The sequence below is a fragment of the Pipistrellus kuhlii genome, unplaced genomic scaffold (genome assembly GCF_014108245.1).
Source record: "Pipistrellus kuhlii isolate mPipKuh1 unplaced genomic scaffold, mPipKuh1.p scaffold_m20_p_5, whole genome shotgun sequence".
Taxonomy (NCBI): Eukaryota; Metazoa; Chordata; class Mammalia; order Chiroptera; family Vespertilionidae; genus Pipistrellus; species Pipistrellus kuhlii.
The window spans coordinates 20811268-20834592 of record NW_023425551.1 but is presented as its reverse complement, the minus strand read 5'-3'; the positions used below and the strand labels follow the sequence as shown (position 1 = coordinate 20834592).

Here is a 23325-nt window from a genome sequence, read left to right as displayed (position 1 = left end):
TCTGTTTGGGCGACATCCAAAGATGGAATGATGGAAGTGGCAATGGCAGGGGACCCTGTGGGGATACTCCCACACCCTCAATAATGGCTTCCAGTTAACAGACAGTGAAGTTTAGTATCATTATTATGATAGAAACTTGGGAAGATACAGAAAGAGAATGCATAGCTCTTTCCATCAACATATTATAACGTTTAGCGCTTATTGGTATTTATGAAAATTGATTCTTCAGTGAATCAAAACCCCACAAAAAAACTCACAATTCAGCTTAATTTGGAAAAAGACCAGTGAAAGTCTGAAATATGGACTCATTTCAAGAAAGTACTACATATATTCAAAGCAATAAATCTGAGCCTCGAATTATACTGGAAAAGAACTGCCCTATAAGGAATAGCTAAGTGTCTTAGGCAACATTATTTTGGTAAAGGAGAAAGCATGATTTGTTATAACTGAATTTCACAAAATGTTAATGTAGAAAGGATTATAGGAATCATCTAGTTCAAGCTACTCATATTAATAATTCATTGATTCATTAAATAAATACTTATTGAACACCTACAGATCACGTGCCAGGCACAGCACGGGTTCTAAGGAGGATAATGAGGTTTGCAGAGTTTATTTTCTTAATATTCAGACTGTGACCCTCAATCTTCTTTGCCTTAATTTGCACTTTGATTAACATGCTTGATAAAGAAAATTTTATCTCAGACACCATTCAAATGATTGCATTTTCTTTATCAATTGATTCAAAATGTATAAGATAATTTCAGATTTTTCTCTTACTAAAAACAATTCAATGTAAAAAAACAAGATGCCACTTTGTGGGCCAGAAATGAGTGCTATGATGATTTGATGTGTGATTAATGCCCTCATAACACCCATGCCTTCTATCAGTATCCAGTTGACAATGAAAAACTTGTACTTACTGAGTAATATGGGGGGCTTCTTCCACTGACTTTTTCATTCATGGATGGAATTATTTATAAATGCAAATGTCATTCAGGTCATGGTCTGTAAGTACATGACTAGGAACTTGTTGATTTCTAAACTAATTAGAAGTAATGAGGAAACAACTACTACCACACATATATTCTATTTTTCTTAACAAATGGCCATAATCATTTTTAGTGAAATGTGTAGAGCAACTGTTGGTTAGCGTACAAAATTCAGGGAAATAAGATCTCTGATAGTTAATTTCTCCAGGTTCGGAAGTGCAGGTATCTTCTACAATATCCCTAAGATATTGTCACTCAACAAATGTTGATATCACGAATAAATTATGATTCTGATATCAGGAGTCATGCTAAAGTTAGAAACTATATTATAATTGTAAAGGAAAGAGGACACCTGGTGATGAATTAAAATATTTCCAGAGCATATACTTTCAGCATCAATTTTTATTTTGATCACATTATTCTACTATCATAATAAAGATTTGCACAATTACTTCTGTTTAAATTATAGTTTTATTTTTTTAAATCTTGTTACATAATTTGATTATAATAGGCAACTAAATACAGAGTAATTTTACTTGCAAACAATGAAGCAAGCTTTCATAATAACAATTAATCCGAACTGAAAGGAATCCTACAAAGTCTATATCACTTGTCAGCAGTGTCTCTATCTTTGGTATGATGGAGCTAGATTAAACCCTTTTATTCTAAAAGAATGAGAGGAATAATTACAAAGCAAACAATTTTCAATACAGATATGGGGGAAATATGGGTACATTTTAGTAGCTAGCAATGAAAGGAGAGTTGTGGTTTTTAAGAGCAAAGAGAACAGAAATAACATAAAAGTTAATTTCCAATATGTAAATGTTAACAAAGCAGAAGAGGGGAAATTAGAGGTTTCATTTTAGAGTTAAAGTATATTTGAAACTTAATAATCCTTTCAGATTCAAAATTTACAATGAACAATGGAATGTTGCAATTACCCTACATAGCATGTGGGATGATGGGTCTTCAGAAATAAAATAGCCAACGTATTTTTTTTTAAGATTTCCTTTTACATTTTTGATTTCTGTAATTGATCTCTAGCTATCTTAAGTTTCCTTCTCAGCTTTTTGATGATTACCAAGGAAAAGTATACATTGCGATCACTTATATTTACAAAACTTGGGTCATACAAGCATGTAGTTCACATCCCATAATTTTTTATAGAGGACTATAAGATCTATTGTTCTTTTTGTACCAACCAAAGGCACATATATATGATCTGTCTCATATATCAATAAAACCAAGTGGTCTTTTTTCCCCAGGCCACAACCAAGAGATCAAAACCAGGTGACTATATGTTTGTTAGAAATCGCTGCAGTTCATTCACTCAGCAGGATACCTGTCATCTTTAAAACAAGCCTATTCATCACCAGCAATCAAAGTCAGGGCTCTCACTGCACCTGCTCTCAGTGACTGTGTATTCACAACGAAACCTTTGCTCAGACATTTATGTTGGGGCTGAGCAACATGGCTCTAGGGAACAGAGAAGAAACATCCTGCTTTCCCTGCACATGAATCTCCTTTCATTGACCTTGAATCCTATAAACCCGGGTGCATGTAAACTGGTATAATGGAAGATTTTCATCCACAGGAGGAAACCCTTCAGCGGGCACGGGAGGAGGAAGAGAAGAGGAAGGAGATCACGAATCACTTCCAGAGCACCCTGACAGACATCCAGGCCCAGATCGAGCAGCAGAGTGAGCGGAACATGAAGCTGTGTCAGGAGAACACGGAGCTCGCAGAGAAACTGAAAAGCATCATTGATCAGTACGAGCTCCGAGAGGAGGTAAGAACCACATCAAACAGCGTGGAAGCACTGGACACAGATCCCGATCTGGGTTGTGAAGGAGGGAACGTGGTTAATAAGAAAGTTATGACCAGCCTTCTCAATTGATTAATATTTAGGATTGGATTTCTGCTACTAGCCAAATAAAAACAAATGGTATTGCGAAATACCTGGCTGAAAGTCATATGGAATCTCTTCAACACTGGAATCACTGTGAAGCAAAGGCAATAAATAGAAAGTGATGGGCTGTGAGTACAGTTATCCTTAGCCTTTTAAATGCAGTCTACAGAGCCAAGAAATCTTGCACACATTCCCTCTGAAGAATCACCGTGTCATTAAAAATCTGTATTCTAAATACCCACAAGCCAATACCAGTGTTAATAATGTAGTAATTATAGCCATCATAGTATTATTGATTCAGAGTTTAGTTTGGGTCATGTGCTAAGAACTATACATACAATGTCACTTAATTGTCTCAGCAATCTTATGCACTAGATTGTAGTTTAAATGTAGATAATTATAGATTATCTACATAGATTAAATGTAGATAATAATAGATTATCCACATTTTATAGATGGGAAGCAGAGGCTATGAGATCAAATCACCCACAGCCACAAAAAAGAGGTTTGCTTATAGTTTACCTTAAGGGGCCTATGAGGATCCTTAATTATTCCAAAATTATATTTTAATATGTAATATGCTTTTAAGACTCCTGAAGTCCCATCAGGATTTTGTTGATCATATTTCTCTTCTCATCCCACCCAAACTTTAAACATAACTTAGTCAAAGTTGGTTCTGCTGGCAAGATGCTAAGGAATCAACTGAGCCAAAGGCACATGGTAGCACACTGAGGTAAATCAAGCAACACCTCAGAATAAACCAAATGCCATGCGACCATTTCATCTTGTCAGGAAGATTAACGCTGCTTTAGAGTGGAGGAGCAGGTGAAAGCGAAAAGAAAGGGGCTAAAAAGAAAAGAGCCATACTCGTCAGAAAGATCTCAATTGGAATGGCCTGGTAGATTGGCTGTAAATTCCTGGGACTGGTTCTAAGTAAGGCCAAAGGATAGAATTCTACATGTCCACTTGCCAGTGGAGCCTCCTAATGAGCAAGAAACTCTCCTCCCTGTGGTAGAATTGGAAGCATCTCTTTTTTTCTTTCTTTTTTTTTTTTTTAATATATAATTTATTGATTTTGTACAGAGAGGAAGGGAGAGAGATAGAGAGTTAGAAACATCGATGAGAGAGTCATTGATCAGCTGCCTCTTGCACATCCCCTACCGGGGATATGCCCGCAACCAAGGTACATGCCCCTGACTGGAATCGAACCCGGGACCCTCCAGTCCCCAAGCCGAGGCTCTATCCATTGAGCCAAACCGGTCTCGGCTGGAAGCATCTCTTGATCAAGCTAGCAGAGAGGCCAAAAGGGGTGGAGGCACACAGTTACACATTTGCATATCAACTCAAGGCTCTTGGCCTTGTCTTGCCCACCAGAGCAACAGACTTGAAGGCAAGGGGTTCCTGCCTTCGTCCCTGATCCAGGGCCACCTGCTGGAACCCCAGAATTTCCTTATAATCCTTGAAGCAAGAACATAGAGAATGTGGAGGAGAATTGACCATGATTAAACTATATTAATGTTGTGCTTAAATTAGTTTTATATTCATAGAAAGTGCCAAAATACCAAGTGATGGTGCTGTTATGATATACACCACAGTCCGTGCTGCCTGGCATATTACCAGCATCATATCTAATAGTCACCAATTCTAGAAAAATAATGTTGGGACCTTTTGGAGTTATGATTGCTGAGTTCTGGCACCTCCACCTTTGCCACCACATTTGCGAATGCTAAATGCAGGGGACTTCACCAATGCATGGCTCTCCTGCAAAGCTATAGTGATGCTAATGCATTTAGGATTCCCCTCTTTTTAAAAATCTTAAAACCTGGAGAATGCGTGTTTATAAAAATATTACTTTTTATTTTATATTTTTGGCATCAATAACAAGTCATGCTTGACAATGTGCACTTTGTTTTCTCCTTAGCATCTGGATAAAATATTTAAGCACAGAGAACTACAGCAGAAGCTGGTGGATGCGAAACTGGAGCAGGCGCAGGAAATGATGAAGGAAGCAGAGGAGCGACACAAACGCGAGAAGGAATATGTACTTATCATCTGAGTCAGTGTGCTTGCCTGGTCTGCCAAGGGGTCACAGGGCCCTGAGAAAGTTGGGTTTTTTTGTTTGTTTGTTTGTTTTTTGAGAATGGCCTCAGGGTCATAAACTGATAGAAAAAGAGCCTGAGCTCCCCTGGAGACTAAATTGGCCAGCCTGGTAGGAGGCACTAAACAACTTTCTACATAAAACAATCATGCATCCATTCAACAAATCTTTTCCCAGTGCCTGTCCTATGCCATGCACCATCCTGGCTCCAGGGGTACAGTGGTGAACGAGATGGAGAAGGTCATGACCCGCCTTGGAGACTAGAGTCTAATTGGAAAGAGACAAGCAAATAATGAGCAAACACACAAGGAAGAGTCATTTCAGATAATAAGTGTGACCAGGGAAATAAGGAGGAACTGAGAAAGGGGAAAAGGAGGAGGCCTACTTTAGACGGGATGACCAGGAAGGCCTCCTGCAGGGGAGACGGCTTGAGCTGAGTCCTACCTGAGAAGGATGTCTCCCGTAGCAATGTCTGTAGAAGGGACAAAGGCCCTGAGGCTAGAACCAGCTCGGCATCCTCTAGAAATAGGAAAAAGGTTAAGGTAGCAAGAACATGTTGACCCCATGGGAAAAAGTTTCAAAATGAAGTGGGAGGAGGAAGCAGGAGCCACGTTGGATAGCTTTGTAGGCTTGGAAAGCAGTTTGGGTTTTATTCTAAAAAAAATAACAAGAAAGGACTGGGTAGCTTTAGCAAAAGAAGTGGCATGATCTGCGTAGCATCTGTAAAAGATGAATTTGGCTCCCGGGTGGAAAATGAACTAAAGAGGGGCCAGAAAGCAAGAAGACTGTTAAAAGGCTACTGCAGCAATCTGGCTGAGCTATGATGATGATGTGAATTAGGGAGGGGGGCAGCGGTGAAGGAGGGCTGGGCATGGATGAAAGTTGTGTTTTCAACGCAAATCCAGCAGGCAATGCAGTGAACTGAAGGTAATAGTGAGGAAAGGAGTCATCCTTGGCTCCTGAGTTTCTGGCTTAAGAAACTGAGTGGTGGCTTTTACTGACATCTCATTCACCCTAATACCCAGGACAGCTGTGGGGCCATTCTACAGATGAGAGGCTCAAAGACGATATGCAATTTTATAATTAAGGTCACATATGGTTAGGGGACCAAGATGTATAATACACCTAAGTGTATCTGCCCCCAAGCCCAAGCTCTGTGATAGTACATTACATCACACTCGGGGGTATGTGTCAGAGGCAAAAGTTGAAGTGTGTGTCTATTGCTGGGATTTAAGGCATAGTCAATGGGCCATTCATTGGAATTTGGCCATTTAATAATTTTGGAGTCCATAACCAACCTAGTGCTCATGAAATAATTTCAAATCAGAAGTCCATGTGCTCTTAATAAAAAGATTAAGTTATTAATCCATCTATAACCTAGCTCTCAAAGAAAGAAATACATATAAGAAAGCAAATACTCTACTATTGGCATAATTACCCCATTCGGTAAAATATGCTTCCTAGAGGATCAGTACCTGTGGTCTATAATGTGTGAGACATGACAGAGGGACATCTAGGCAAAGGTTCAGTGAAGGAGACTGGGGGGCAGACGTGGGGTGACTGACCCAGCCTTAGCAAGAAACATTCATGCTATCTATTTTCCTATCCCAGTTTAGTGAAACATAGCAGGTTTTGAGTCAAAGAAAAGTAGCCCCCCTCGGTTCTTCAGAGCTGGCCGGCCACTGACCCCATTGCTAGCTCTGATACTTTTCTCTGAAAGTGAAGAAGTCACTTCAGAGCTGGGGGGTTCCCTCACTCCAGGTAGAAATGGAAGCCACCTGCCTCCCCTCGGCCAGGGACCACCCAACACAGCAGGGCTTAACCCACTTAGGAAGCATATACACAGCCACCATGCCACTCAGCTGGCCAGAGGGGCCTTCCCCTCACAGCTGCCCCAGAGCACGCAAATTACAATACTTTACCTCTATAATAATCCATCTTCGCTGCGTGCTGGGAGGATTAGAGAAATGTATAAAACTCATCTTATAAGTGGAGAGATTGAGCCACAAGAAAAAAGACTAAGATAAGAAAAAAGATATTTTGAAGTTTTAGAAAATGGTTTCATTGGTTTGTTGTTGTTCTGATTACAAATGTAATACATGGACCTCACAGACACTTTTTTACAGTAGAGACAAATACAAAGAAAAAAATTTAAATCGGCCTTTCTTCAGATACATGAGAATCTTCTTAACTGACAGCCACCTAACTAACCAGATTAACTCATGATGTTCACCATCCTCTCTGTAAACGCACTGCTGACAGAAGCCCACAACATGTTGAGTCCTGTGGCTAGTAAGCTGCTCTGGACTGACTACACATGGTTGCCCCCAATAAGTAAGATGGAGTTGACCAAGAATCAGCCCTTTGCTCCCAAACCCTTTCTGTCTGGTTATCCTTGTGTTTCTATTCTGTAAATCAACAGAATCACACATTAACTGAAGAAATAGGAGTGTGAAAAGAAAGTTGTTTCTATGAAATTATGAATAATGCTCCTTTTGAAAGACTAGATATAAGCAAACAGCAAGAAGAAATTGTCAAATTACATGTTAGTAGCTATAAAAGACTGGAAGAGTGTTGTAAAACTCTATAGAATAAATAAAATCAAGCTGTTTCACAAGTATCTGTCTTTATAGCACTCTAGCACCTTTGTTTAAAAAAGAAAAAAATTCTAAATCTTATATAATACATCATGGATATCATTTTTGTAAAACAAAATAAACTTTTCTAAGTTCCATTATGAAAACCCATACCCCCAAAAAAAGACCAAAACCCTACATCAAAATGGATAAATAAGTGAACAAGTCTCTTAAGTTAAAAATAACATGTCTGTGTCGTTTTTATGCCTAAAACAAGTTCTTCAATTTAACGCCACAGTTCAGAGTTCTGATCCTATTTACTATGAGAGCCTTGATTGTATTTGAAAAGCTACTTTATGGAAGAGGGATCTTATTTTGTAAACTTATACAGGACTTATTTTCTAAACCTAACACAGGATTTGGGGCAATAGGTCAAATTCTAACCCAGTGTTTTTCAAAATGTAATCTATGGACCAACATCCAAATCATTTTGGGTATTTGCTCTAAGTATGGATTCCAATCGCACATCCTAAACTTCCTTACTCACGTTCTCTGAGAGGAATCAGAATTTAGACATGTTCCCTAAGAGATTCTAATACCTGCTATGGTGGAGAACACTGGTTAGTTAGGAGACAAACTTTGGGTTTAATATGAAGAAACAGTTATTCACAAAAGTGTCCCAGGTGGGGATGTTCTGAGGATGTTCAAGCAGAGGTCAAATGATGGGTGGGCAGGATTGACAAAATTTAGTGGGAGGTTGAATTTTGTGTAACTCATGCTTGACTTGACAATGATTCCCCCCCCCCCCAATAAAACCACTAATTTTTAGTTCAGAATCCAACCACTGAGACTAGTTGTTTTCTTATATATCTTAGAGTCTTTACAAAGTTCCCCCAAAATTACTTGAGTGGGTGAATTAGCAAGTTATTATGTTTTATACGCAAATTACAACCAAATGGTAATTTGAAAGACAATCTGACCGTCTTTTCCTGCATTCTCTCTTCTCACAGTTGCTGAACCAGGCAGCAGAGTGGAAGCTTCAGGCCAAAGTGCTGAAGGAACAAGAGACAGTCCTGCAGGCTCAGGTGAAGTGAGGGGAAACATGCGTGGGGTGTGCTCTTCTGTCCCCAAGTGTGAGGCTGTGAACCAAAGGTGGTCTGCAGAGGGCTTGCTGGTGGCAGGGAGAGGGGACCAGGAGTTGCAAATAAAGAATAACTTTGTCTATTAATGTCTATTAAGAAACAAAGAATAACTGTCTAACATCTATTAAAAAAAAATAAATGCTTTGCACCAACAACATCCATGCAAATAAGGGCACCAACATGGTCAATGAGAATAAGCTGGTGTCCAGGTTCCCACCTACCTGTCCATACATATGTCCTCTCTCTCTCTTCCCCCATCACCCTGCTAAGGTAAGAATAAAATGTAAACCATTAAAATGCACCATCTATACTGTCAATACTGAAAATGTCTTTGTTTCCTTGATATTAACTTTAATATTGTTTTTTATTTAATAATAATAATAATTTCATTTAATAATAATTTTTATTTAATAATAATAATAATTTTATTTAATAATAATAATTTAATAATAATAATTTAATAATAACATTGTTTTATTTAATAATAATAATTTTTTATTTAATAATAAAACTTGATATTAACTTTAATGATAAAAGCATAATATGCAAACTGGCCAAATGACCAAACAGCAGAATAATCATCTGTATAACTTTCTGAACAACCCACACTATGACATGCACTGGTGCCAGGCCTGTCAAAGCAGGTGCTACGCAGTTGGTCAGGGGGTCCCACCATCACTCCAAAATCACACTGCGGAGGGAGGCCCAGGCCACCCTCTGCAGGGCAATTGACTGGGGGGGTGGGGGAGGGTAGGGCTCTAAAATCAATCACCCCAAAGAGGGAGGCCTAGGCCAGGTGGATGGGACCTCTCTCTGTGAGGCAATCAATCTAGAGACCCTGTGATTGATTGTCCCACAGAGGGAGGCCAAGGCCAGCCAAGTGATCACACCCCATGACTGTTTCCCACGGAGGTAAGTGACCAGTGGAGGGGAGGAGGGGGTAGCGCCACACAGATGGCAAGCAGTGACAGTGGTGGGGGCGGGGCCAGCTGCCAGCAGCTGGGGGAAGGAAAGCCCAATAGGCCCTGATCACCAGCCAGGCCCGGGGACCCTACCCAAGGGGTCCTGGATTGCAAGAGGGCACAGGCCAGGCTGAGGGACAACCTCCCCACCCCCATGCATGACTTTCATGCACCAGTATGTTAGTTCATAATAAAAGGAAATTAGAAAAATAAGAGTCAGCACCTAAGCTTTTGTGCTATCTGAGGTTGGTTCTATCAGTGGCAAATGGCTAAATGATAGACAAGTCAGGAACTATTCTCATTTGGCTTTATGATGTCATGTGTGTGTTTTGACTAGATTAAGGGCATTTATATTTCAGAATCAAAAATAAAGCCTCATGCAGCATCTGACTCTGGCGGGGAAGCAAAACCTGTCCATCATTCCTGGGCCTTGGGACTTCTGCCCCTCCTGGAAAACCTTCCCTGTCAGATTCCAGGGGAGCCATTCTGCTCTGGCCCACACAGGGGCTCTGGCTCTCCTTCCAGAACTGTGAAATCACATAGAACAAATTCACACAAGGTGCTGAAATCTTCTAGAAGCCTTCCAAACTGGACAGCATTAATTGGGTGCTGACTCTTATTAAAGATATTAGCAATTCACTTGTCCATGTTTATGTACTAACTGTTGAATACTTGTTCATTATAAAAGAAAAGGCAAATAAGGAAAATAAGAAAGTTAAAATCACAAATTATACCACTACATAAATGAACCACATCCAGCATCTCCAGGGATGAACCTGAGGACAGGTGGTGAAGGATTAAAGAAAACAGACAAGAGAATACAGTTGGGGCCAAGTGGATCACTGCACCTGGATAAGGACACAGTGACACAGCCTGTAAACTGAAGCTTTATTTTATAGTCAGATCACACAAAGCAAAACTAGGGCAAGATGTTCACAATGTTCTCATGAATTTCAAATCTGCTTCTTTCCTGTTGTTGCCATTCTCTGAACTCTATTAAGTCTTGTTTAGGCAGCACTTGCTGCACCTTCTGTAGCCCATACATCCTTTAGTTACCTAGGACTGCAGGGTCAGACTATAAGGTCAAGCTTACAACCATAGCCTTTGTCTATAATAGTGCTGGGAGGACTTTGCCCTCCAAGCTGGGACTTGTATGTGACTTTGCCACAACTCAGTCCGAGGTTTGATCCTGTCTGAACGTTGTAGCTGCTCTCCACACGTAGACAAAAGCATAGATAACATTTGGAAAGCTAACTTTCCTAAAGCACACTTTTACAATGTGTGTACTGAATGTAGAATGAATTCTTTTCCCCCAGTAATTTATCAAAATAGTTTTAAAATACTAATTACATCAACATTAGAGCCATAAAGTTTTTGACTATTAATAGAATGAAGGAACTCGGAGTTAAAAAAAAGTCTAGAGTCATAAACTCCAGATCATCCTTCAGGCAGTCAAAAATCCCATCACATCACTATGGGGGGTTGATGACAGGCAGAGGTGGCACTCTAACCAAAGCCAGGCAGGGGGAGGAGGTGTGACCTCACCAACTGATGGCATGAGAGAATCAAGCCAGGGCTTCTGGCCCTATCTCTTCCCTATTCAACAGAGAGTCTTGAATGGTACAATAGACAATACTTGCAACTATTCACATCATGTTACAAGCAATCTCTACTCCTCTTTGCTAAATAAAGAGAATGAACTTGAGAAGAGTATATTAATATCATATGACTCTGGACTAAGAGTGATTCATTCAAATGACATGACCTATAAAATAAAAAACATAAGTGTGCCTTAATTTTCCACCAATATCTCCCTAAAACTTGAAAAAGCATTTATCTGGGGTTCTAAACTTGCCAATGTTTCTCATTCATCTCTCAATACTGACCTGAGTCCAGGGACCAGGGTCAGAGTCCTGGCTCTTCTGCTGAAAAACTGGGTGACCCTGTGCAATGCACCTAAGCCTCCCGGGACCTAAATTTCTTTGTCTGTAAAATAGGATGGTGTAATGGATTAATAATCCCAAGCTGGAGTCCTCTGGGAGGCCCATTAGTTTTCAATATTTCCAAAACATAACAGCACACAAGGCAGCAGCTGCTATCCAAAATGTAGTTGTTTTTGACATTATAACAGTTCTCAATCATGCACCTAGGAATGGCAATTACTCATATATTTGATTAAATGTTTTAAAGAAAAATTAGTTCATGAATATGTAAATATATGCAATTTTTTTCATATTGTGCATGAAAGCACTTAGCTCAGTGCCTAGATCATAATAAACATAATTAATACAACTTATATTTATTGAGGACCTACAAAGTGCTAGGCATGCTTCTAGGTTTTGGAGATATAATCAATAAAAGACAAAAATCCCTCCCTAATTAAATTTACACTCTAGTTATAACAATCTTACCTAATAATAGACAAACATGTAAATCGACCATACCTCTCCCATGCCACCAGCCGATCAGGAGTGATATGCAAATTAACCCAACAAAGATGGCAGTTAATTTGCATACAAAGGCACTGAGTGATGGGGGTGGGATGTTTGCATGAAGATGCAGGTCTTCTGCCTCACCCCCATCTCTCAGGGCTTCTGGGCAGTGTGGGAAGGAAGGGTGGGAGCAGAAAGAGGTGGCTCCTGGGTTTGAGCTGGACCGGAGTGGAAAGGAGGTGCCAGCAGCCAGGGAAAGGAAAGTCCATTCTAACACTAATATTTGTGCATCGGGCTTCTAGTAATGTTAATAAAAAATGCTAACAATTAGTATATGAGCTAATACCAGTACTATTTCATAGGTGAGGACCCACATAGAGATACATGAGTCTAAGGGAGTCTTTGCACAAAAGTTTAAGAAACTACTGGAAATATGATATCAAGAACCTGTTCAGCTCTAGTTCATGAATGTAAAGAACTTCCAGATCTGAAGAAGTGTAGCCGTAAACTGAGTTAACTCTGCCTTCTTCTCTTTTGTCCCATGGGCTCTCTCTACAAGGACCCACCTTTGTCTATCTCTTTAGTCTTTGAGGCACTTTCAAACTCCAATAACTACTTAATTGTCAAGAATATAGAGGCCCTGAATCCCTGTGTATAATCAGGTTTAGACAAGTTCCCCTTGACAAGTATCAATATTATACTCGTAAAACTTTTAAACCTTGAGAAGCAAAGTCTGTCACAGATTATTTCGCACAGCACTCAAACACTTCCTCTGGTTTACAATGTCTTTAAACCGGTGGTTGATAGAAAGAGGAGGGAGGCCTTCATTCTCATTTCTTCCATCTGAGCAAGGGAAATGTCAAAGATGGATTCTGTTTTCCTGGACGGAAGTCACTTTTCAGTCAAACAGCTTGCCAGTTTGGGGCATGGTTCTCACTTAGGGGAGAGATGTCTGGCTTTCAATTATACAAACCAAAGCAATAGACTAAATGTCAGAGATGATCAATGGGATGCAATCATCGCTACAAATAGAGTGTTCATTGGATCGATCAGGATGAAGATGGTAGTAGAGGTGGAAAAGTCAGCAACCCCTGGCAAGGCAGACACAAAATACTGCCCGAGGGGACAGATCAGCGCATAAACAGTTAGAGATGGGTAACCATCATCCTTCAACCCCAAAGTCCTCACCTTATCAATAGACGATGGGAGAAGAGTCCTCTGCAACTATATTATATTTGGATTTATTCCCAAATCAAATCTCACAAGTTTGCTAAGAAAATTCCTGGGCACAGTTCTGTTCCCTGTATGCTATGAATGTCTGTAATTAAATTTGGTGCTCAGTTAAAAGAATGTGTGTGTCAGCCCGTTTAAAATAGAAATGTTGAGACAATTATTGTTTACTAACCTGAGAACAGTTTGTTTCTATTTCTGCCGCTGGCAGCAGAGAGAGGTACTGTGGATGACCTCAGGATGTTCCTTCTACCCTTCTCTGAAATACTAAAGTGAGTGCAGGAATATGACACATCCAAACAAACATGCACCATGATTGGCAGTGAGAGGAAAAATACGACCAAACAAATATCTATATAGCAAACAGGAAGTATACATCTTTAGGTAGCATAAGTGGAGGGTTAGAGTTGGTTACCTGAGAAAGGTATAATCCACAGAGGTTTTGCCGCATATGGTAATGGGGTCAAATAGGAAGAAAAGCAGAATATTAAAAACAGTCACCCGAAGGGGATAATGGGGAGTTGTTTAATGGGTATAGAGTTTCAGTTTTGCAAGGTGAAAAAGTTCTGGAGATTGATTGCACAATAATATGAATATCCTGAACTATACACTTAAAAATGGTTAAGATGGTCAAGTTGATGATATGTACATTTTACCAAAACTTAAAAAATTTTTAAAGGGAAAAGCTGGAAAAAAAATCATTAGAAAAAGGCCAGAAAAGGTGGTCATGAAGGAAAACATTATTTCCTGGCACTCTGGATATGTCTGTCATCTCAATCAGCCCAATTAACACAATAAAAATAACATTATGCCTAAATAAAGGGGGGATGTGGTTACTCCCACTAGAACTGTCACAGTTGCCTGTGAGATGGACCATGCATTCAATCACTCCTGTACTCACTCTCCACTCTGCAACCTGCAACTAAGGGGTTGCAAGAGGGCTTGGGAGACCACAGTATCTGAGACACCCATGTAATTCTGCTGGGATTACTGAAAAGTTGGAAAAGAAAAGAGAGGAAGCAAGAAAAAGAAGTGAATAGGAATGCTTGGCCAAGAATGCAAATAAATGGATTTTGTGATAGAGGGTGAAGAGGATCAGTTACGCCCACCGGAGGCCATCAGATCGTGTGCAATATTAGTAGCCAACCCCAAATTGAGAGGCGTGACCTATTCACGGGCCCTGAATTAAATTAATTGGATCCCAGCCAGGACTTTGAAAAAAAAAAAACCACAGAATTAAATCTGTTTTGAGAATGCATTACAGGTAATAAAATTAATGTCTTACACATTGTATGTGTGTCTGGATGTGAGTGTGGGTGCTCGCTCGCACGCAAAACTTCCCTGGCCATGAATTCCCCAATGCCCCTTTTCCCAGTCTTCCCTAATCTGTATGCATGGAATCAATTTTAGACCAGCAGAGCTAACCCAAATTCTGTCACATACTCACAGTGCTAACGAATGATTTTAAATGATGGTCAGCTGTTGTCTGGTTTTTCTTTGGAAATGTTATACCCAAGGAAAAGGTTTTATGTTATCATTTTGTTCATCTTTACTGCAGTAAGAACTCTGTTGTTCTGAATCATTTGAGAATGAACTATTCTAGATAAGCATACTTTATGAGTTCTAGGGATTGATTCCCACATACTCCCTCTCACTGCCACCTCCAAGACTAAGAAGTCTACATTCTGCAGGGGTCTTCAAACTTCTCTCATTATGAGAATCACCTGGTGGAGTTGTTAAAACACAGATTCCCGGATCCCAACTATAAGAAGTGCTATCAGGAATCTGTGTTTTAACACCTCCACCAGGTGATTCTCATAATGAGAGAAGTTTGAAGACCCCTGTACAGTCTTTCAATTGATCCACTCTTCTCTGCTTTTGAAAGGAAAATATCACAAGTACCACCAGCTGGCTAAAGTTGGTTTCTACCATCTGCCCAATAATCCAACCATCCCAGTCTACCAACAGCAATCTTGGTTTCTTGCTTGTTGCTGGGTGTTGTAAGCTTGATTCTTCATATAAAAGACATTTCTGCACCCATTTGAGGACTTGGGGCTGTTCCAGGCACTCAAGGGTACCTACCAAAGACTCATTTTAAAATGCTGACTTTATCACTTAAATCGGCCATATTAAATTAATCACCCAAAATATGCTATCCTAAAATTATTTTCAAACACAAAATTTTATTATTGTATCACTGTCATAACAGTCAAGTACTTACACTCCTTCCTTTTCTGTCCTGTTCTAATCCCACCCAAAGGTAAGCTTTGGAATTAAGGATGTAGACTCTACATGTGTCAAACATGTGTCAAACACAAGGCCCGCGGGCCAAATCCGTCCCGCCAGGCCTTGCAATGTGGCCCGCACCGCGCTGTCATCACTGCACTCCACTGCGTTTCCATCACAATGACAGTTTATGACTGTTCAGTAAACCATTCGGCCCGAGATTTAGGCTGGATTTTAGATTTTGGCCCCTTCTCTGATTGAGTTCGACACCTCTAATAGAGACACAAAGGCTCCTCCCTATACTCCTGGGGCAAGCCGCACACTTGCCAATGCTATCCCAACATTTGCACAAAAATGTTGTCTTGTGCAAATCAGAAAAAGGCCTTCCTTCTTCCAGACTCATTATTTCCATCTGTAGGAAACTGATATAAGAAACTGATGTTGATGAGAAGAGACATTTAACAGCCATTGGCTAGAACACTATATTCATAAATACACAAAACCTCAGTGTCTAAAATGGAAATGGAAATTGCTTACAGTGGCACAGCCTGCAAAATGGCAGCAGCCCCAGTCCATGTTAGGTCCACATTTCCTTTATCACTTCTTTTCACTTGTCTACATTCCCACTTCCTCCAAGACCAAGTTCAAGGCTCACCTTCCCCACAGAAACATGGCTCCTTCTCTATCTGCATTGGCACTTTATGTTCACTGAACACTAGTTAGATTGTCTTTCCGTCAAGATTGCAGATCCCTCAAAAGTGGGAGCCACATGTCAAATAATTTTGTATATACAATCCATGCATATGTTCAGAGCTCAATTAATGCTTGTTGGTAAAAATGTATGATACAATGAAGTGGTAATGACCTATTTTATTATTTCATTTTTCTTTAAAGACGTACTTCAATCATAGTCACTGACCTCGGTTGATCTCATAGTAAATAAAAGAACTAAACTTATTACTAACACTGCATTAGAATTCCCTTAAATCATTTATCTTAACAAATAATGAACAATGACATGTTGTTTTGTTCTGGAAGCATTCAGAAAGGAGCCCTAAAATAGATTCTCTTTCTCCCACTTACAGCTCACCCTCTACTCTGGGCGGTTTGAAGAGTTCCAGAGCACACTGACAAAAAGCAATGAGGTGTTTGCCACTTTCAAACAGGAAATGGATAAAGTGAGTACTGCTTACCCCACACAAGATATTGACATTTTCTATTTTGACGGGCAATTCTCCAATGGGTTCATTTTTCTCTTGCTAAGATGTTCCAGTGCATTTCATGAAGTAATGAAACATTTATAGGTGCCAATGGGATTTGGATTGTATTTTTTTCATTGGTAAATATCTGTGTATTAATCCTAAAAAGAGCCCCAAAACACTAGAACACATTTTCATTCTGAGGAAGATTTTTTTTTTTCTAGTACTTGGATGGCTTAAAAAAAAAAAAAAAAAAAAAAAGACAAGAGCTAGCAGTTTAGCAATTTAACATTATTTTGTTCATACTGATTATATATATATATATATATATATATATATATATATTCTAAAAAAAAATTTTTTAAGCTTCCAGCCCAGCTAGTGTGGCTCAGCAGTTGAACACCGACCCAGGAACCAAGAGATCACCAGTTCGATTCCCAGTGAGGGCACACACCCGGGTTGTGAGTTTGATCCCAGTAAAGGATGTGCAGAAGGCAGCTGATCAATGATGTTCCTCATCCATGTTTTGATATTTCTACCTCTCTATCCCTTTCCCTTCCTCTCTTTAAAATCAATAAAAATATATATTTTTAAAAGCTTTCATATAAATATGCAAAGAGTAGAATTTTAAAGCAGAAAATGCCATTTTATAAGATCCTTCCTAAAAGAGAAGATATGTAGTATGATATAACTGACGAGTATTTGAATAAGAAGATGAATTAAAATTCTGATTTGTTCTTACACCTCAAGTAGCATTGAACAATTCACTCAACTTCCCTCACTCAGTTTTATTTTTATTTTATTTATTTATTTATTTATTTATTTATTTATTTTTTGTAAAAGATCTCACACATTTATTACTGAACCATCCTACTATTGCAGGAGGGGGGGAAAAATCAACAGAGCAAAATCAGAAGTCCATTAATTCTCCAATTAAAAAGCTCCAACTGTCCAGACAGTAGCATCTTTTCAATCATCTAAAGGTGTAGGCAACTTCGATACAGCATAAATATGTGAGTCATCTGTCATGAGTGAGTTCTCATAGGCCCAGATTGGTTCTTCTCCAATGTCTCCTCTTCGAGTTGTACCTGATTTTATTACCAGTTTTCATCCGAATCCATTGGGGAATGGGCCGATTCTGCTTTTGTTTCTTGGCCAGAAACCTCTTGATCCTGAAAGTCTTGTGGGAAGACATGGTGAGGGAGAGGCGAACACTTCAGTTTTATTTTTAACACAATTCAAGGCAATGCCCCCTTTGCTTCCTTCATAAGAATATGGAGTTCAAATAAATTAACATATTTTAAAAGGGCTTTCAACTTAAAAAAAAATTTTTTTTTTACAAATAAAAGGTGCTCATATTATTGTGGGATATAACACTTAAATCTTATTTAATTCAGTGTTTTCCCAAAATAAAATCAGCATCACAATTGTTTTCTAAAACACTGGCATTAACCATTTTTAAGTGTAGAAATATTTTAAAATACAAAATATTTTCATAAAATAATAAGATAAATTTCACAATTCAGTGAGCAAACAAAAGGAGACTAGCACTTGTTAATAATTACAGTTTTTCTACTCCTGAAGGGATTTGTCCATTTAAAAAGAACTTAATTATAGAGTTTTAAGATGAATATTAAAGCATTAGAATTTGTTTTAATTTAAAATTATATAGCTTTTAAGATTGGAATAAATCTTAAAGAGAAATCTAAATCATAAAGATTAAAAGTAGGAGTTCTTAATCTGGAGTTCATTTATAGCCAAAAAATTTGATATGCATATTTGCATTTCTCTGAGTGTGGTCCCATAGACTTCATCAAATTCCTAAAGAACTCAATTACCTTACAAAGTTCATAAACTACTAACTTTTAAGAAATAAAAACAAGCAAACAAAAAACATTTGAGGCTCCTCTGTTGAGGCCAGTGGCCCAGGGCTGGGCTCAGCCTCTGGCCTCTGAGGGCACACAGACTCAGGCAGATTGGCACATATAGCAAGTGCCAGCTGTGGTAAATCCAGGTCACTGCCCCTGCATTATGTGCCTTATCTTTTCCTTCATTTAAGCAGAGAGGAAATCCTACAACCAGGATCATGAGCAGTTTCAGGTTCAAAAAGACAGCTTTCCAAGAAGAGAATAACAAACTCCACAAAAAGATCAGAGAAGCGAATATGCCTGAGAAGGATGATATATATTGGGTCGGCAACTAAGTAATTGCTGGTTTCACACATATATGGCTTCAGTTGAATTTTTAGGTTTGCAGACGTAGTACAAATGTAAAACACATTTTGTTATTTGATAGTTGGCTATTCAGCTGTTAATCAGTAAAAAAAGTTTTTTGATCTGTTTTGTAGTTTTCGTTTAGCATTCGTTGAAAAATGGAAAATCAAAAGGAACATTTTCGTCATATTTTGCTTTTTTATTTCCGCAAAGGGAAAAACGCATCGCAAGCTCATAAAAAGTTATGTGCTGTTTATTGTGACAAAGCCTTAAAAGAACGGCAGTGTCAAAATTGGTTTGCCAAATTTCGTTCTGGTGATTTTTCACTCAAAGATGAAAAACGCTCTGGTCGTCCAGTTAAAGTTGATGACGCCCTAATCAAAGCAATAATCAATTCGGACTGTCACAGTACAACATGTGAGATTGCAGAGAAGCTTCATGTATCACATACATGCATTGAAAATCACTTAAAACAATTTGGCTATGTTCAAAAACTCGATACATGGGTTCCTCACGAACTGAAAGAATCACAGTTAACGCAACGCATTAGCAGCTGCGATTTGCTAAAGAAACGTAATGAAAATGATCCATTTTTAAAACGAATGATAACTGGCGATGAAAAATGGGTTGTTTACAACAATATCAAGCGGAAAAGATCGTGGAGCAGGTCAGGTGAACCAACTCAAACAACATCAAAAGCTGATGTTCATCAAAAGAAGGTTTTGTTATCAGTTTGGTGGGATTACAAAGGAATTGTCTACTTTGAACTCTTACCACCCAACAGAACGATCAATTCTGATGTCTACATTGAACAACTAACAAAATTAAACAATGCAGTTGAAGAAAAGCGGCCCGAATTGACAAATCGAAAAGGTGTTGTATTCCATCATGACAATGCAAGGCCACACACATCTTTGGTCACTTGGCAAAAATTAATGGAGCTTGGTTGGGATGTTTTGCCACATCCACCATATAGTCCTGACCTTGCACCATCTGATTACTTTTTGTTTCGATCTTTACAAAACTCCTTGAATGGTAAAAATTTCAATAATGATGATGATGTCAAATCGTACCTGATTCAGTTTTTTGCTAATAAAAACCAGAAGTTTTTTGAACATGGGATTATGATGCTGCCTGAAAGATGGCAAAAGGTCATTGATCAAAATGGGCAATACATTACAGAATAAAGTTATTTAGTTTCATGAAAAAATTGTCTTTGATTTTCTTTAAAAAATCCGCACTTACTTAGTTGCCGACCCAATATTTTTAAATTTTATTTTAAAAGAGAGAAAAACCAGTGACAAAACAGCATGGCCCTAAGTACTTTCCTTTTTCCTGAACTGGCTCCTGTGCAAATACATTTGTCTGCCTCTGACCTCGACGGCGTAGGAATAAATGGTGACTTCCCCACTCACTCCTCCTTCCTACACATGGAACTCGTGTTTGCTTCAACAGCTGGAACAAAAGGACTTTCCTTGACATTGCCTGTGGAACTACTAGCTTCTTTGGTCGGTTAACTTTTCAGGATGAATATTAACACACTCTAATTTCTGCAGACAACTAAGAAGATGAAGAAGCTGGAAAAGGACACGGCCACGTGGAAGGGCAGGTTCGAGAACTGCAACAAAGCTCTGCTGGACATGATTGAAGAGGTGAGGGAGCTTTTCCCTGAGCTCACTTCCCCTTGGCCAAAGGATTCATACTTACAACATTATATCCTAATATTTACCTTTGAAAAGGACTGATTTCTTCTGGGATGTGATATATGAAATTGTAATAGAGTAATTAGAGCAAAGTAATTCAGAATCCTATCCAGACTCCTAAGGAGCAGTCAGATGCCTACTGTTCCCCCAAGCAGCAGCAAGCCTTCAGGACTGTGAATTCCTTAAAGGCTTGATGAGTGTCCTACTTGTCTTTGAATTTCCCTGGTGCTTGGCATATAACAGGCACAGCATGAATTAATTCATTGATTTGAACATACTGAGAGAAGACACCAGCCCAAGCACCCAGGGTACGTGCTGTATTATAAACAGATATGGAGATACATTGTTTAATTCCTCCAACAGGCATTTAAACACTGATGTTATGTTAGACTCTGAGGAGGTTTAGAGACTATATTGATACATGGCTCTTTGACCCGAGAGGCAGGACTTATAGGTAAAGGTCTTTCCATGTAAACAAGTTAAAAAAAAAAAATCTTAAAGTGTACAGAGTAACACAAAGATGGGATAAGGAGTAAAATAAGTAGGAACCATTTCATGTACAAACACATTGACATTTCTAGGAAAAAGGAAAATTGAACAGTTTGAGCAGTCAGCATCCTGAATTAGTATGTGGTGAGTTTCTCTGGTTATAATTATTGTTCTAAAAATTCATCCCAAATTACAACCAATTCCAAAGCATGAGTTTATTATCCATCAACATAAATCAAACTGTTGCTGGATTAGCATATAAGCAGTTTATCTATAAAATAGATAAGGCACTGCTGATTGCCAAGACCCAATCTACCTCATTCATTTTGCCATATGCATTTGCTTACACCCTCAAAGTCTTTCAGACAGAAAATTCATGTACAATTCTAGATATCCTGGAATGAAGTAGAGAGAGGCTTTGCCAACTTTCTTTCCTAAATTCTACCAGAACCTAGCATACAATGTAAATTAAAATATATATATATTAATAATAATAATAATAATAATAATAATAGATACCTCTGACCAAGTGTCTGTCCAGCCACCACTCTGTGGTCAAACCCCAGAGATCAGTAGGCTAATTCCTAGACAAGTGGTTTTGCGTATCTCCAGAGAACATTCTGACAATTTTGCTTTTTTTACTTTTTTGTGTGTTCGTGTTTGTGCGTGTGTATTTTCAAATCACAGAAAGCATTAAGAGCCAAAGAGTATGAGTGCTTTGTGATGAAGATTGGGAGACTAGAGAATCTCTGCCGAGCTTTACAAGAAGAGAGGAATGAACTCTACAAAAAGATCAGAGAAGCAAAAATGCCTGAGAAGGATGACCAAGGTCAGCACACCTCCGACGAAGAGCCTGAGTCAACGGTTTCCGTGGGTGAAGAGGCCGACGCTGAGAAGGCCAATAGTGTTCACAATGCTGTGAAAAATCTGGCCGCAGCCTTTATGGTTATTCACCATTCAGAGGTGACCCTTGACCAGTCCAAAGAATTCCAACCAGAATGCAGCAGTCCTCAAGGGGGCGATGACATGGCCCTCAATGAGCCTGAACAGCTGGCTCTGAGCCCTTCCCGCCATTCAGAGAGTTCCCCGCCTCCCTCAGCTTCTCAGGCTGGGGCTGAAGGAGGCAATGAGGTAGAACCTTCCCCCAAGGCGAGTAATCTCCCTGTGGGGTCCAGGGCAGAGCCCCAAGGCCAGGGTCTCCCCACTGCAGTACTGGCTGATCAGGAGCCCCTTCTGGAGCCAGAAGCTTCTGGTCAGACCGTACAGTCCCCTGTAGAGGCCTCCCTGGGGAGGATGGAGGCCAATGGTCCTGCTCCACCACCCCCAGCAGGTGAGAGCATTCCAGCTGGGAGGCCTGCATGTGAGCCCAGTAGGCAGCCTCTGCCAGCAGCAGCAGCAGCAGCTGAGGGCCTGCCAGGAGGGGACTCAGCTGGACTCCAGCTGCCCAAAGTGGCTGACACCAACGTGGAGGAAGTAGACTAAGCCTCATGGTGCCTCCAGAGGCTGTTCTTCCTGACTTCACATCTTCATCGTAACAGACTCTTCTGAAAGAGGCATAAGGGCTAGGGATGTGCAATGGAAGAGACTTAATTAGAATCACATTTTTAAATGTTACGCAGAGCTCACTCAGCCTTTGCTATTTGTTCTCAATTTGGAGCTTTTCTATTTATCACTGGTTGATAGTATAATTTTCCCAAATGGCAACAAAACATGCTAACAGAAAATTTATATTAATTTGCCATTAAGATGGTACTTAATTCAATTTGTTAATCAACAGTAAGATTTGGTATTTAAAGACTTCACTACAATATATTAATACTGAAAATGTGATGTTCTGTTTATTTCCATATGTAGTTTAATAAATTATATAATAAGTAATGGATGTCCAGATTCTATTTAAACATGATACCTGTAACAGATGCATATATGTACACGTGTACATATATGTAAATGCATACAATGTATATGTATAGTTATGCTCATATACACACGTGTGTATCATATACTAGTATACGTTTATATTTACATACATTTCTTTCCTACTTTTAAAAATTTCTTTCATGCAAAATATTTAGAAGCTAGTCAAAAAATTAGCTCTTACTTGCACTTGGGACTAATGATCTATAAATCAGTAGTGGGCTCAGAACACAAGTA

General features: G+C 39.2%; 2 protein-coding genes across 2 annotated transcripts in view; one reads left to right on the top strand and one right to left on the bottom strand.

Annotated features, from left to right (window-relative positions):
* Nucleotides 1-23007, top strand: part of TXLNB (taxilin beta) — a 44227-nt gene extending 21220 nt beyond the window's left edge. The window contains exons 5-10 of the mRNA XM_036414955.2: nt 2587-2781; nt 4823-4942; nt 8586-8660; nt 16653-16745; nt 20536-20631; nt 21859-23007. Coding sequence (XP_036270848.1) covers nt 2587-2781; nt 4823-4942; nt 8586-8660; nt 16653-16745; nt 20536-20631; nt 21859-22653 — 1374 coding nt within the window. The 3' untranslated portion in view covers nt 22654-23007. The remainder of the gene's footprint in view (nt 1-2586; nt 2782-4822; nt 4943-8585; nt 8661-16652; nt 16746-20535; nt 20632-21858) is intronic.
* On the bottom strand, nt 17604-17980 carry LOC118705835 (60S ribosomal protein L39-like). Its single transcript, XM_036414956.2, has one exon. The coding sequence runs from the start codon at nt 17959-17961 to the stop codon at nt 17806-17808; it is 156 nt and encodes a 51-aa protein (XP_036270849.1). The 5' UTR covers nt 17962-17980; the 3' UTR covers nt 17604-17805.
* Nucleotides 23008-23325: the final 318 nt, after the last annotated feature.